Source organism: Vanellus vanellus (genome assembly GCF_965231255.1).
Source record: "Vanellus vanellus genome assembly, chromosome: 8".
NCBI classification, from domain to species: Eukaryota; Metazoa; Chordata; class Aves; order Charadriiformes; family Charadriidae; genus Vanellus; species Vanellus vanellus.
The window spans coordinates 1,515,936-1,532,279 of NC_138913.1; the positions used below are offsets into that span (position 1 = coordinate 1,515,936).

At 43.7% G+C, this 16,344-nt stretch overlaps 1 protein-coding gene across 1 annotated transcript in view; it reads right to left on the reverse strand.

Moving 5' to 3' along the window:
* Positions 1 to 13,910, reverse strand: part of GPR149 (G protein-coupled receptor 149) — a gene marked incomplete at both ends in the record, with an annotated part of 33,219 nt that extends 19,309 nt beyond the window's left edge. Inside the window, 3 exons of the mRNA XM_082487296.1 lie at positions 8,367 to 8,824; positions 11,726 to 11,918; positions 12,945 to 13,910. Of these exons, the coding sequence (XP_082343422.1) occupies positions 8,367 to 8,824; positions 11,726 to 11,918; positions 12,945 to 13,910 (1,617 nt within the window). The remainder of the gene's footprint in view (positions 1 to 8,366; positions 8,825 to 11,725; positions 11,919 to 12,944) is intronic.
* Positions 13,911 to 16,344: the final 2,434 nt, after the last annotated feature.

Genomic DNA, 16,344 nt, shown 5'->3' on the forward strand with positions numbered 1-16,344 from the left:
CTCTCTCTCTTTGCAGGGCACATAAATAGGTTCTGTACAGAGAGTCTCTTGAAAGAGTTTGCTTGAGGCAACCCATAGACGAGGTATCAAGTCAAAGAAAAAAAAATAATCAGAAAGCCTATAACGTATTGCAAGCCTGGGATATTGCTGTTGCCTGAAGGCACTTAACTGTAGGCAAAAAAGTATACGATATATTTACACCCAATCTCCTTAGGAAAGGGAGATACACTGGTATTTTATGAGATGTTAAAGGTATCTTTCAAAAATGCAGCTGAGCAAGAGTTAGAAATGACAAATACCGTTTTTTCTCTCCCTCTCAATTACAGCTAGCCTATATAGGCATTAAATAAAACCCGCTACCTCATTCTCCTTTCCTGCCACTTTTATTCCAGAGAAATCGCTTTGATGGAGTAACTCTTTACTCACAGAGCAGATGATGAGGAGACAACCAGCTACGGCATCGTTACTATCACGCCAAGGCAATGCCATCTTCCAAGTAGCACACAGCTTCGACAGAAAATCAAAGGCATCACATATATTGTCTGGCACCCTGCTCTGCGAAAAGCTAAATCTTTCTCACTGCTTACTTAAGGTCCAAAAATAACAATATAAAAAATACTGCTTTCACAATACAAATTAAAACGGGCAGCCTTCTGCAAGTATCACTTGCTGCTCAGAGGGTGAAAAAGAAGTAATGTACGGAGAGATTTCTTTCCCCCTGTTTCCCTGAATCCCTTCAGGCACGCGAGCAGCGCCGGCCAGCTGGCAGGCGCTACGCCTCCTCTCAGCACGCAGCGCTGCGAAATACGCAGTCCTTGCAAGAGTTACCTTCCCCTGAAGTACCAGAGTGGTTGCTGGCATCAGACATCCGAAATACCAGCAGTTTTTCAAATGAAAGCTTTATGCAGACTGTGACAAAGCCCCACTAAATATAATGGAATATTTACCTGACTAAAAGGTGGGATGTTTGGACTCGGGGTGCTTTGGATCAGACTCATTGTTGCCCAACCTTGCTATTTACAAACTTTAGTAAAATGTGGTTGGATTTCTTCCCCATTTTGATAAAGTTTGAGTTGCTAAAGTTAACCTACCCACATCTGCTTCTGACCTCCTAACTTCCGAACCCAACCCCAGTTTATTACCTGAGCTAAGAGATTAGTTTATGGGAGACAGATGTGCTTTTTAACACTATTCCAGCACCACGCCTCTGCTTGCTGACGTGCAGTCGGCAGGGCAGCCTGCAGCCCTCACCCCTCGTACAGGGTGGGAAGAGGCTGTCAGTGAGGACCACGTCTTCAGTAACTGCAGCCTTGTGTGTTTAACTATGAAATCCTTACGCCTGTCTCTCACTATGCGATCAGACAACTTTAAAATCAGCAAAGACAAAGTCATATTCACAAGGATCCAGTTGCACGTGTTATTGGCAGGGTTTAAATTTCGAACCGCAGAGTCCTCAGTGCTGCCCAACTTCCGTTCACCTGACACTAACGAACGCGTGTCACGGTGGCCAACCAGGCTTTCGCCAAGCCCACAGGTTTTCACATTTTAATCCTTAATCACAGTGCAGATGAGGTTTGGTTATACCAGAACACGAGACACTATTTCCAACTGTACCTGACCTAACACTGAGAGGAGACTAGCAGTCCTTGTTCCTTACTCTGTTAATTTTGCATCAGAGATGCAAAGTCTTTCACTGGATCCTTACCATTACCAACCAGTGCAAACTGGCTTCAAGCAAGATGGAAATTGTCACACAAAATTCAATAAGATTTCAGCAAGTCTGTTGCCTCAGAGGTTTTTTTTACTATTAAGAAGTGGTATGCACACTGGGCCAATCTGCCCAACATACACTAAGTTTGGGGGTAGCAAAATAGGAAATTTAACATTTTTTTGTAACTAAGAGAATAACGGATATGACCATCAGCATGATGACTATAACCATTTAACACCTCTGAACACCTCCTGCTATAGAAGCAGAACTGGGAGGAAATGTACAAGATGGCTTTGTAGGACAGAAATGTAAGGGGGCACATTTCCAGGGCACGGCATGTGCTTCAGCCTCCTGACTTCCATTAGTGTTAATGGGAAAAACACAGCTATGTCCCTACCCTCAGGATGCAGCCCAAGAAGATATTTTTGCCTGTAAACACTGCGATTTAGTACACGGCACTGCATGTGTATTCCCACCTCCGCCTTCATTTCACCAGCACGGCCACTGCCATGTGCTGGCTTTGCAGCAATACCAGATTTATGGAAACTTTATTTTTGCACTCATTTTCCCCAGGTTGAAACAGAGGCAAAACCACAGCTTTTATGGGAAAGGGCTGAGTAAATTTACTGGAAAGTGCTAAAGAAAGAAAGAAAAAAGTAGACAGGACACGGTAGGAAGGAGCTTGTGGGGAGGGGTGGAATAGGGGACATTTTTCACCTTTTCATACACTGACATGCAGGAAGGTACGTCAATCTAAAGTCTTACAATATGTAAACCAGTATTAAAGAAATATACACCCTCATTAATGTGCTCTGCAGTTATTCTGCCATGTTGCTCCCTCCACTTGCTTCTCCGTCACAGGGAGCCACGCTGTGATGTCTCCCTTCAGCTGCCATCAGGTTTTGTTCTGCTGAAACGAATGCTCTGCCACTTGCAGTACTTCTACAGCAATGTATGAGGCTCTGGCTATGAAAATAAAAGAAAACTAGAAGAAAGGCCAAACACGAGCCAAAAAAATTGTTGCATTTCTTTAGAACTGTGATATAGTATGGATACGAGCTTTATAAAAGAGGTTCAAGGATGGATTTACTGCAGTAGTCTGGCGAGCAGCTGCATCTTCCCTTTCCTTCCTCCTCTTCTATGTGTCCTCTCTCCTACTGCACAGAAAGGCTCCACCAGCCCCCTCCGTCCCCCACTCCATCCCCAGCCCCATCCCAGCTCCCGCCGCCCTTCGGCTGCCGCACAGAAGTCCTGGCAGGGAAACTCCCAGTCTACCTCAGGGTCAGCCTCACCTGATCAGACATTTCTTCCTACTCCACCCACGGACTGCCAGCCCATACCACAAAAAACCTGACACGAAAACATTGCATCTTGTCCTGGTTTGAGCAACACAGGACTAATTTCTCTTCTAATGCTTGGGGAAACTGCACTTTTAGAAGACTCTAGTGTCTGAATTTGTGAAAATATTTACTTTATAGCCATGTGTGTGGGTTTCCAGGTCTCTGTTTCTGAGCTCGCCATGTGCAGGGTCAAGGAGGAGCGAGACCCGGGCACTTGACCCAAGCTGTCCAACAGGATTATTTCATACCATGAACATGACATTCAATATAAATTAGAAAGTTTTCTGCAAAGTGCTCCCTCTCCCTTGATGGTGGAGATCCAGAGAACTCTTGCCCCGGTGCCGGAGCCCTGAGCCCTTCTCTTCCTCCCAAAGCTACAGCGCTCGCAGGGTCCCACATGTGCTGTCCCTGCTGGGAGCGCACAGCTTCTACGGATAGAATGGGCTGAATATAATACTTGCAAATTTTATATTGGTATCGGGATCAACACTAGTTCTTTAGTGTCATTAATGTTAATTATTCAGTCTTATTCTATTAAAACTGTTTATATTTCAACCCCCGTGTTTCCTTGTTCTTCCCCGATTCCCCTTCCCGGGTGGGGAGAGGTCAGCGGGTGAGAGAATAATTGCCTAAACAACAATAAATTGTTGTGGATTTCTCAAACTATAACACATCTCTTCTGGCTTTTTGTGGCATTGGGGTTGGGCTCCTTCCAGAAAGCAGAGACAAAACTGTCTCTAAGCAGGCAAGTGGCAGGCGAAGGATCTGCGATCCTTCAGAGCCCTGTCAAACCCACCGTCACCGGAGGTGCAGCAGCTCATAGTACCGCTGGGCTGTACGTGCATTTGGGCCAACCTGACACGTGGGAAGTTCAGTAGAGTTTATCCAGGCGATAAACTCACCATTTTGCTGCAGAACCGCAAATTGTTTGGTCACGTGAGTAAAAGATTCTCTCCATGAACATAAAGGAGCGCAGAAGCACAGCAACGGGAGGGGGAACCCCAATAACAGCATCAGAGAAACGGAGCACCCTGACCCGGCTGCTCTCGGGGCTATCATGGGAGCTCTTAATTTCAAAAGCTTTCAAACCAGGTAGTACAACAGAGATGACAAAAGAATTTTAATGTGAGAAAAGCACTTTCTTATTTTCTATAAGACAACTCACTGCCCATTTTTCAACAAGTACGTGCAGAAGGACTGAGATTAAGGTTTTCTCAAGTTCTCGTGCTGAGCATCTATGCCCTTTGCTGTGTGGAAATTCAGCACCTAAGGATACATTTACATCACTTAACAGCTAAGCTGAAAACCCATGTGTAATTGCTATTCCTCCACCTACTGTAAGTTATTACAAGTTCTGCTTATTGAAAAGAAAGCTGGAACTACTCTAATAAGAACATCTATATTTATTTCTGTGATCAAGCATTTATAGCCTGCAAGTACTGAAGATGAGGAACTTTTACCCTATTAGGATAATCATCCATTTCTTTGTAAGGTTTGGTACCTTATTACAGTTGACTAGCTTAATTGACAAATTAAGCAGAAGTACATGGCCAATAAACCCTAGGGAAAGACTCCTTTTTTAGCAAAGGTGAGAAATGGAGAGTGATGAGGAGAAAGTGACTTTTCTTAGATACTAAAGGACTTCCAGACAGGATACATAAAAGAGGTGGCTTTCAACTTACTTAATGTTTGGCCCAAATTGATCTTTCATCCAACATATCTCTGAGAAATGCATTAAAGTTATTTTTACAATGCTTGCTGGAGTTCTATATTCTGCCCTTTTTCAGCAGCAAAGCAAATGTCAGTGCTGTGAAGCTCTGGAAGCTCAAGCTGAATGTCAGAAACACTGAGGGCTCTAACTCAGAAGCCTTGAACTTTGAGACCATAGGAGCCTTAATGCCTGGCAACTGCACACTGGGTTATAAGTTGGAAAATGTCAGAAAAGAATGAATTGGGATTCCTTGTAACGCAAGTAGTGAAGTATGTCCAAAAGCGACATATAAAGCCCCAGAGCAAATAAAGCCATCCGCACGAAGCCATTGCCAGCTGCTTCACAAAGAGATGCTCGTACCCGCTGTAATGGAAGTCATAGGTCTAGCAATTTGAAACAGCAGCCACAGGAGATAGGAAAAAGAATTTTTAAATTTTTTCTTTAAACACTGGAAACTACTGCAAGGAGAGCCACAGTTAATGATGAACCTAGTGATATACTGACTTTATTAACCAGACAATACATGGCACACAAGGGGTTAGCAAGAACTAGTAGATTAAAACCAGGTTGAGTCATCATTTACTTTTGCCCAAAAACACAGTAGTTCATCACTGCGCACTGCAACAGAAGTGAACATTTGCTTTTTCATGAAAGGGATGATCAATCAAATCCGGAATAGCAAACAAATTCCTACTTTGACTCAAATCATAAACTTGTATTTATCAGAGGGAGAGGGGATTCCCTTATTTAGATATAAAACATATCTTATACATCTTACCTATGTATGTGCCAAAGGTCCAGAGCAAGTTGATCTAGCTTTGAAGCCACCCCTGCTTGCAGCAGGAGGTTGGATTAGGTGACTTCCAGAGGTCCTTTCCAACCTAAAGCCTTCTGCAGCTCCTGTCTTGTGGACTTCACACAGGCTCCTACCCCACTCCCACCAAATGTTCACTATTAAGTGAACATCTACTGAATTCCACAGCGCACGCTGAAACCCTCAGAGTCTAGTTAACACTCAGCCAGGCAGACTGGCTTTGGCTTCTGACCTCATTGTGCCCCAAATTCCTGCCTCCTGCATCACCTTTGGTTTGTGCTGGGAGGAAGGACTGGGGTTCTAGGCATCAGCAGGTATCAGAATTCAAATAAACAAGGACTGGACCGACTGAAGTGACACACTGGAAAGATTAACAGAATCTGTGGCTCAGCAGGAAACACTACAAAAGCACGACAGCCTCACCTAGCCCAGTCAGCACTCGTTCCAGAAGATGGGGTTCTCATAACCCAGGCAAGGTCAAGTCTTTCCCTCCCATTTGGACCTTAAAATTCAACTTCCTTAAGGCAAGTTTCCCCCTTCCAAACATTGTCAGGACAGCTAGGGAAAAACTAAGCCTTCCGGGAAAATTATTGACCATCTTCTATTGTTCTTGAATAGGGCATAAACATGCAACCACATCACCTGGAAATGAGTTTCTCAGATTTACAGAGACTTTTGCTTATTTCAATGGAGAGACTTAAACCCCTTTGACAGACAACTGATACTTCACTTTTTGTCACCACTGAAGGACAGTGGGAGAATAACTGCTTCCACACAACACAAGAAACAGCCTTTGCCGTATATAAAATCATTCTCCTGAGCATTTAAGTTTTCAATTAAGTTTTTGGTGATTCCTCAGGAGGTAGGTACAAGGTCTTGTTTCCTCTCAGTGTCACAATCCTAGAGAAAAACTGAAGATATGCTTTTCCTATGGCCCATATGAACTTCTCACTGTGCAAATATAGCAGAAAAAAAAAAAGCAGGAATTTTGCTACATACTACAAAAGCCCCTGAAATTTAATCAAATGAAATGAAAACTCAATCAAACTCAAATAGTATTACTATTTAGTACTCAAATAACAATAAAATATTTTTTAAAATACTTCAGTGTTCTTTTGTTTAGTCCTTTTGCATGTGTCTCCTGGTTGCTCATGCATAATAAATCACAAGTCAATACTGGCTCCTTTGGGATTCCACCAAGGGATACTTCCAAAGGTGAGCAGGCAGAACTGACATTTGAAGTTGTCTCAGAGTCAATTTACAGCAGCAATAGGAACCTGTGACTGTGTCACATATAAAACATGAAAACTGTACTTCTATGTACACTTCACTGCCCTGGTTTATCTTGAAAATGGGTATATATATCTATGTTGCCAGAAGACCATTATATACACTATCTGTGCAGAGCAAAATTGTGTGCTTGAGCATAAATGCCATAGCAGGGGAAAGGCGCACACAGAAGGAGCAGATAACTGCACGATACAGTATTATCTCTTTTCACTCCTTAGGCCACTCTGAGATGCTTTTTAGAGCCCAGTATGTGGCAAAAGCAGCATGTAAATTCCATAGGGATACATAGGTATTGCTCATTTCTATTTCCACTACAGATGTCACGCTGCAGGCTCACTTGGTGCCTCAAGATAGTGTTTGGTCTTTGGTTCATAATCATGAATTTTTAGGAGACAAAATCCTCATACTCATTGCCCACTTAACAGGCAGTTGACAAAGAATAGCTAACAGTCTTTCCCTTCTTTCACTGACAGCATTCAACCTGCAGCAGTTGTTGTGACATTTTGCTGCTTAAACGAAAACTCATTATAAAAAATAAAAGTAAGGCTTGGCAGTTCTCCTTTAAGCCCATGTTCTTGCATGTGACAATAGCTGTCCTTTTGCTGAATCCAATTTCAGTCTGCCATTCTACAAATGGCAGTTTGGGGCAATTCTCTCTCACAGCTCTTCTTTAGAGTTGAAGCCAACTCTAGCCAGAAGTTAGTGTAGGCCCTCCCAGTATGGGCACTAACAACAAGGTATGTCATGGCAGAACCAAAACACCTCCAAGCTGAAGAAATAAGTGATCCTGCTGTTCTCAATATGCCACAATCAGCACAGCAAGGAACAGGCAAATGAAGACTTTGTACTTGGAACACATCATAATCTTGCAATCTTATAACTGAAAACAAACCCCAACGTTTGCGTCAATGGTGATACATTCAACAGGACACACCTTCAGGTGAAAGAGTCACATAGCAAGATTGGAGCACTCGCTATTGATTTTAGACAGCATGTCCTTAAAGGCTATGGATTTTGATATTCCTCTTCTCACAAGCTGTGAAAGGCTCTGTTGGATTCAGTACAGTGCACAGCAAATGTGAGAGAACAGAATCAGAACCTTTGTGCAAAGAACTGCACAAGGTGGGTTACAGACACCTTTCACAAGTCTTTCAATTTCAAGCGCTAATGTATTAAGATTCCACCTTCACTTTTCTCTCAGAGCTCGTGAAAACCAGTAAATTTCTCAGAATTTCTTCTTCCCAATAACTGTCCACAATCTAAAGGAAAGGGATGAACAATATAATATTTGGAATCTCTTTGTTTGAATCTAACTGCAATCTTTGTGCCCAGATTGAAATCTGCATTTATCTGTGGACTTACCATTCATGTTTGGTTTTGCAGTTCTCCTTTTTCCCCCTACCTACTAATAGTAACTTCAGCGTAAGTAGAAATTATTCCTAGCTTTTTGCAAGGTAATTCTTATTATCAGGAAAAAGCAAGGGCAAATTCATCTTTTACCTGCCGAGGGGTCCTCTCTGATTTACTCCTGCACCATTCCCAGTCTGAGAGTTCGGGTTTGTGGCTCTCCTCATGAGACAACCTCCTTTCCGGTCCTTCAAAGAAAGTCGACTTCTCAAACTCTCTGGCCTCTTCCCTGCCGCAGGCGCCCGCCGTGCCGGGCAGGGGCCGCTCGCTGCTGCTCTCCCGCCGCGGCTCCGGCCGGGGCTGGGGGCCCTCCGGCGCGCCACGGGAGCTGTCCGCCAGGGCCGTGGTGCTGAACGCCGCCTCCGCAGCGCGGGGCCGATCGCCGCTTCCCCGGCGAGGTTCTTTGGAGTTACGGCAGTCGTAGCTCACCAGGTTGTGACAGGACTCGGATTTATCATCGCCAGCGTGGTGGCGGTGGTTTTCGTGGGATATTTTGTAGATTCCATAGCCTTGCTGGAACGACAGGTTGAATTCGAAACCCCTACGTTTGGCTAAGGAGAAAGGAAAGAAACGTGATGTTAGAAGAGTCAAAATCTAGAAGAAAAAGGAGATTACACACCCAATGAAAATGACATTCTAAAACGTGGAATAAATTATTTAACTACTGCTAGAAACAGGCAATTTTCTATCCATAAAAAGAATGACTTGTTGAGAAGAAAGACTTCTCAGAGAGTATGTTATTATACTGCCTTCTTAATGAATTCAGAAATTACACATTCCAAAGTTAATGGATTCCCAGAAACTGGTAGATTATCTGCCATTTTCAAAAACACACGATATATGATGTTTTGTGGGATACACACAAGAAAATACTTAGATTTTGTAATACTCTCTTTCTCAGAGCCTGTTTCAGCTATATTCCTAAAGGTAAAAAATTATATAAAATGATAAAACATTTCTGAGAATCAATATCAATAATCAAGCAAGAAAAACAGAATTTTATGATAAAAATTAAATATTTGAAGTATTTACACAATGAAATTTTTGTATATTCTCCATTCTAAATTCAGTGCTCCAACTAATCTTACCCAGTAATTGAACAATTAAATAAAAATTCTCAATCATTATTTATACCCTTTCATTCTTTCTCCTTTCCAACACAAATCACCTGAGATTCTCCATCCTCCCCCTTTTCATTTTACATTATGTAGTAACTAAAGAAGTGCCTTTTATTTAACTAATGAAATAATCTTCCCACCAAACCTTTCATGCTAATTTATAAAATAAAAGGTATGGGGATACATTTATACAATCTCTATTTCTACTCAACAGTTTATGTGCTTACCAGATCATATTTAATTGTGGGTGAAATTCTGACCTCAGCAGTCATTGCACTATAACTTGAGAACAGTCTTTAGTATAAATATCTAAAAGTCACAGATTTATTTTAAATAATTTTATAATTGCTACTTTCCCATCTGTTGTACCTTTACCTCTCTAAATCGCATTATTAAATACATCTGAAATAAACTGCCTTCTTGATGAGCTGCAGTCATCCTCTCTGGGAAAGCGGTCAAAACGGCATCAGTGGCAGCACAAGCCATTCTGCACTTGGAGAATGTGTTCAAAGCAAGTGAAAGCCATGAATGAGAATGGCTTTTCTCTAGGATTCAGGAGCCTTCTCTCTCCCTAAACATGCAGTGAATGTCAGGAATTTGTCCACTGATGTCAGAGGACTTTCACTCCAGAGAATGCGAAACACCCAGATCCTCAGAAGTACTTAGGTCTTAGCTTTTGCAGTTGGACTACATGATCCTTGTAGGTCCCTTCCAATGGAACTATCCTATCCTATCCTATCCTATCCTATCCTATCCTATCCTATCCTATCCTATCCTATCCTATCCTATCCTATCCTATCCTATCCTATTCCATTCCATTCCAATTCTAGCTTTCTAAATAAAACTTGCCAGCAATTTCAATTCCCCTTGGACTAGGCCTCAGGGGACAACTGTATCAAAACTGCACTGCAACTCTCACTTCTGAAAGATGAATGCATAAGTCTATCATTTTATATACTAATATAATTGCAGCATTATAAATAGGATATAAAAAATATTTTTCTGTTAAGTTATTCTTGAAATAATTATGAACATAAATTAAAATTCTGTTATTGCTCTATCTTCCCTCCTTGTAGGCTTCCGTACTGATATTTTTACCAGAGCATGTTTATTTTATGTTAACAGAGATCTAACAGGGACAGATGTATTTAATATCCTGTGGCAGATTTCTGTGCTTCAAACCTTCCATAATTACCTACTGTTGAAGAGCTGAATATTTTTAAGTTTGTACATTTTTGGTCGTCCCAGAAATTAAGCACTAATCAAGATACTGAACTTATATTAGTAGCTATAACAAGCTTCAATAAAAAAAATTAATAAGAAATACTTCTCTTGGAATAATACTGGAAACATATTTTCATCTGTCATTCAAAATACAACCCCTCTGTGCAGATATGAACACTGGAGACTGAGGTATTTCATAAGTAACTGCGGCCAGGAAATGCACAGGAAAGCCTTATGCAGTCTTTTAGCCACAAATATGATGACATTATTCATGTTTGCAGAAGCCTAAATGTGTTTTTCACTGGAGATAAGTTCATGGAGTGACAGCTGTATTTCTTTGTCTTCTCTTTCTGACTGAGTATAACCACATGATCAAGTTCTTTATGAGAAGAACAAAAGTCGTGTCACCGCGGGAGACAGGCCGTGGCAGCCAGTGTGTGCAGGGATTCCTCCTGGAGGCTCAGAGACAAACAGGGCTTTAGAGCATTCCAAGACGGTTACCAGTGATGGTCTGGCATCCTCTGTTACACCAAGGTAAACTTTATAAACATGCAGGGAAATATTTTTAGGCAAAAACTGTGTAGGAGTTCCTCAGCTTTCAACAAGCAGCAGGAGCACACTGAGACAGGCCCCTCCCACAAATCACCTCCTTTGCTATTTGCTTATTGGCATCGCTGTGATTTCTGCTTAGTAGCGACAGTGCAGGTGTACAAACAATAGCTCCTCTACTTCTTATTGCTCACAATCAACATGGATTTTTTCCCCATGATATTAAACATGTTTAGCATGTCCCATGTATTTGATTAGTAGAAGCTGGATTTGGTATATACCTCTTTCCCTGGGTAGGAGAGGGGAGCGAAACTAGGACTGAGAGTCCATCAGAGACTGCTAAAAGATCTGACAGTGACCTGGGAAAATCAGCCAAGCTCCTGCGCCTTGGCATCCGCTATTTCCATCCAGCTGTCTCGCATTAATGTTGTGAGTCTCACATATTGTCTGTATAACTCAGGTAAATGATCTCAAGGAGTACAAAGTACTGTACTGTCACTAACTTCCAATGCTCTTTACTACAAGGTACATTCCAGCAGCGTGTCACCCTTCCACACTTACTTTTGAGTTCTTCTGAAGACACTGCATACGAATTCCTCCTGCAATTAATGATGCAGCCACAGGGCAGGTGGATCCAGTGTTCTGACAGGACAAACACCGGGGTGACTGTGGCAGCCAGCAAAGTCAGCAGGAAGCTGAGTATCTCAAAGGAAAGGCTTTGAAAACCAGTGATGTGCTGGACAACCATTTGTATCTGAAAGGCAGAGGATTTTGAAATTTAAATCGCTTCAGGCACATGAGATACTTCCAGGAATAAACAGAACATCTCACTGTGAATATGACACAACTAAAAGACACAGGTTGTCATTAATGTTTGCTGAGCCTAACAATTTTGTTTCTAACAGAGTGGAGAAAACACACTGACAGAGGCTCTCCTCCTCATTCTGCATTTCTCAGAAAAACCCTTGCTTAAGCTAAATATAGATGCCTGAGCACGATTAAAACAAGCAACTCGCAATCCAAGCAACTCAGAAGAGACTGCGAGCTCAGTCCCTCCTGCATAGTACTGAGGAGCCCCAACTCCGGATGGGGAACAGGAGAGAGAACTTAGCACCACCCAGGGCTGTGCTGCAGCTGCTCTGTGACGCTCTCTCACCCCTGAGAGATGCTCAGATGCTGAGTCTGTACACATCCTGGGGACAGGGACAACGCCGCCCCAGACCCATGTTCCCTGTTCTCAACAGACTCCTTTCTAATTACGCATCGACGTACCTCTTCCCAAATATACCAGTGCATGCACACGGACAGCATGCCCTCCCACCACCCCAACGCTACAGAGATTACAAAGATGCGAGCAAACCTCATTTTTCTAACAAACTCCTATTTTTTAACCAGTCCGGCAAAGGACGTGACTCACAGCCGTGAGGAGGGGCAGAAGAGCTCGCCTAGTACAATCACAGAGCCCGTAATGCTGAACCAGGGCTTGTCAGAGAGCTGGCAATACAAAAGGGTGGACCTTATTCATCCCTGTATTCAGGTGATACAAATGATGCGATGACAGTAACACACTGATGAATCAGGCTCTGCCAAACCTGCTGAAAGCCAGTTAAATTCAGGCAGTGACACAGACCTGCTTAAAAGGACTTTTGCTGGCACAAAACTATACTGTAAGGAACAATTGCAATGGCTACTGATCATCTGTTTCAATACATGGCACACCAACTCACATTCCATTTAAATGTAAGTAAACATTAGAAAGTAAAGCAATCGCACAATTTACCATCATTGGAAGCCAGAGAACGACTTTTGTCAATGCAAGAATCAGCGAGAATCGTTTCTGGGCAAAGCCCACCGTGAAGCTCCTGCTCTGTACGCTGTTCATGCAACGGGGCTCCAGTGCACCGCTCTCAGCCACACCTTTCCTAAAAACTGCCTCCGAGCTTGGACACGCGTTTTGGAAATGCTTCAGGATTTTATCCACAGGGTCCACCGGTGAGAGAGATGGGGTAGCAGTACTGCAGCCTGCAGGAGTCCCAGGGGTGATGTAGCCTCGAGAGATTTCCTGGTAATCCATGGGAAATAGCTGTTGCTCATCTGAGCACAACAGCTGGTAAGTCAGAGGAACAGAGAGCACTGTGAGGAGGCAAAAGCACAGTGAGTAGACAATAAATAAAAACAAGATGTAGGAACTGGCGCAGTCAGTGAAGCAACCCCAGGAGGTGGGGACGTACTTGCCCCAACCACAGAGAGGCAAAACGCAGATCAGCAAACTGAAAATCCAAATGGTAAAGATGGCCCGTACCACGCTCACTCGTCGCCTGGACATGCTGCAGCTCATTGTCTCCGTTTTGTTGACGGTGTAGAAGTTGTAAGAAACTATAAGAGACCCTTTCAGGTTGCTGGAAATGCCCTGGAATAAATATATAAGCGCTGAGGTGGTGCACAGAGGCTGGGGGAGGACATAACTTGACCACTGGGTGAGCATGAAAATAATCACTGGCACAATGCTGATCAAATCATCTATTGACAAAGAGGTCACAATCACTGAAACCGTGGTTTTGTTTTGCATTTTCAGCAGGGAAACTAGTGAATAAATGCTGCCCAGAAGTGCTGTGAATGCAATGATAAAAGTCAAGCAGAATAGAGAGACGTTCAAAGTTCTCTGCCCGCTAGGCTTATCCATAACGCTCTGATTTTCAGCGAAGCTCGTCCCATTGAGTGACAAATTATTAGGCGTTAGCGACATTGTCCTTGGCAAATTTTTTTCTTTGCCCTCTCACTGACTCTGCAAGTTTTCACCAGCTGAAACCAGAACTGTTAGCTCCACATCACAAGTTTCTCTGTCTTCCTAGACTTTTGTGGCATCTGATGAAGAAACATTCAGGTGAAAGCACCCTTGATAACCAGAACAACTCATGCTCTCGAAAAATCAGGCAACAATGAAGTCTCAGAGGTGCTGGAAAAAATGCAATTCTTCATAATCCTTTCAGTACTGGAAGACAGTTAATTTAGGCTCTTCAGGTAACAACAAGCCATTCACTTTTGACCGATATCAGGCAATGTGCCTTACTCACGAGTTCAGCTGAAACGAAGGCAGAACATCAGGTACGTTCAAGCTCTAGTAGCTCAGGGAGGAACATAGTAGAAATGAGAGGCTGTTGGATTCACCCTGCGCTGCTCTGAGCTGCAGGAGGGAGGAGTCAGATGCAAGCAGGATAGCAGAGACGAGGGGAGTGAGTATCTTCTCAGACGGAGCTGCCTCTTAGCTGGATCAGAAGACTGAAACAGTGTCCCTGCTAAGCCACACCTCCGCTGCCGACACCGCAATCCAATGCAAATACTCCGATCTGATGTCAGCCGTAAATGTCATTCCCGTAAAGCCCATGGCTGCTCCAGGGCTGTGCATCGCGAGCTGGAGTGCTGCTTTTACTCTTTTGCACTTCTGTACTCCACGCTGAGCAAGGGGAAAAGCCGCAGGAGCCTTTTATGAAGACGAAACAGAAGGGGTGTGTCTGCTCTGCCGCTTGGTATTCCTGCTCCCTCTGCAAGCGTACATGTGTACGTGCACACATCGCACACGGAGGCTAACCGTACGGTTACCTAGGGACAACCTTTCGCTAATGACAGGTAACTGCCACGCATGTCAGCCAGGTGTTGCCTGCCTATGTGGGATCTCAACTCAGTCTGGGGTTTATAAAACTTTCATTCCCCGCATGATTCAAATACCGTCTCCTGTCTGCTCTAGCTGAACACATGGATAGAATCACAGCCAACTGCATTTTGGCACATTATGAATGTTTTCCCTTCAGAAAGTGCAATAGTGGTGAAACTTATAAGCTGACAAAATTCCCAACGCTCAGCAGTTAAGTGGACAGATAGGTTCCATGCAATCTTCCTGGAGGACTCTGCGTCTCTGTTCTTTCTGGCACCACTTTGAGTTCAAATACGCGACGGGGATGCAGAACAAATATTTTCTTATTCAGGGTAATATTGTAAGGCTGCTGCAAATACTTGCTAGTCTGGGTAACTGTACAAATCCACTCAGTTAGAAATCTGTGTTATTAACAGCCTGATCCTTGCTCAATTCTTCACACTTCGCAACGCATCAGCTGTGTCAAGCCACCAGCTGGATTGCTCGGGTGTCCTCCCTCCTGCCAGGGCAGGGCAGGGGCGGAGGCAGCAATTCTCAGAGCCGCAAACGGGACAGGCAGCGGAAGAGAACGCACGGCCGCAGCTGTATTGTGTGACAAGAGCCCACAATGCAAGGATCGCAGCTACGCGCAACGACAACGTATCTGGATAACCCCTCCTCCGCTTCCAACTCCCACGCTGCCCTGCCATGGCACTGGGCAGGCTCCTGCCCCCAAACAGGCTAGGTCTTCCAGTCAACCCCATGTGCCCCGTACAGCCGTAGAACTGCCCTCAGTGCGGGACCTGTCGTAAAGCCACGCTCCTCCTCTGCAGCCTGATGGGGAGCCATCGCCTCTCCATTCTCCCTTTCACACCGCAGCTGCCTCTTGAGGATTCCGCATTATTTATCAGGACCAACTGTCAACCCTCATGTCAGAAGTTTGCAAAAGAGAGGAGCATCCATCCTGCCTTCCACACAAGGCACAGTCCTGGATCTGGACGACCCATCTGGCCTTTAACTGTACAGGATTTGACTTGGCTTTTGTGATTTATCTGTCCTGCTGGACTATTGATTGTTAATCTGCACTGCGCCAGCTAAAGGCCAGGGCTCATTTCCTTCTATTTACAAATCACAGTCACCTCTGCCCCCGCAAGTCAACTTTAAATTAAGGACAGTGTTCTAAATCTTAAGATTAACAGTGTGAGCCTGGTCAGAAGTGCAGTCAAGAGATAAGAAGAGAAAGAAGCATCCTTGACCCTTGTTTGGACCTTTATTTTTTAGCCTGTCTTCCTCAGGAAACACATGACCATGCCAAAATGTGGACATATGCCTGCACATGTCTCACTCTTTCACTCCCCATCCCACAATGCCTTCTGACAAAATGATTGTTTTCACCTCAATCTGACGGTGTAGAAGCTATTAAGTTCCTGCAAGTTTTATGAAAACGAGCAGCTGATCTGCTGCAGGCTGCAACCGAGTTCCCTCTTCACTAGAAACTAGCGAAAACAAAGCAGAGGCTTTATAAATACTCCATCCATAAAGAAACCTT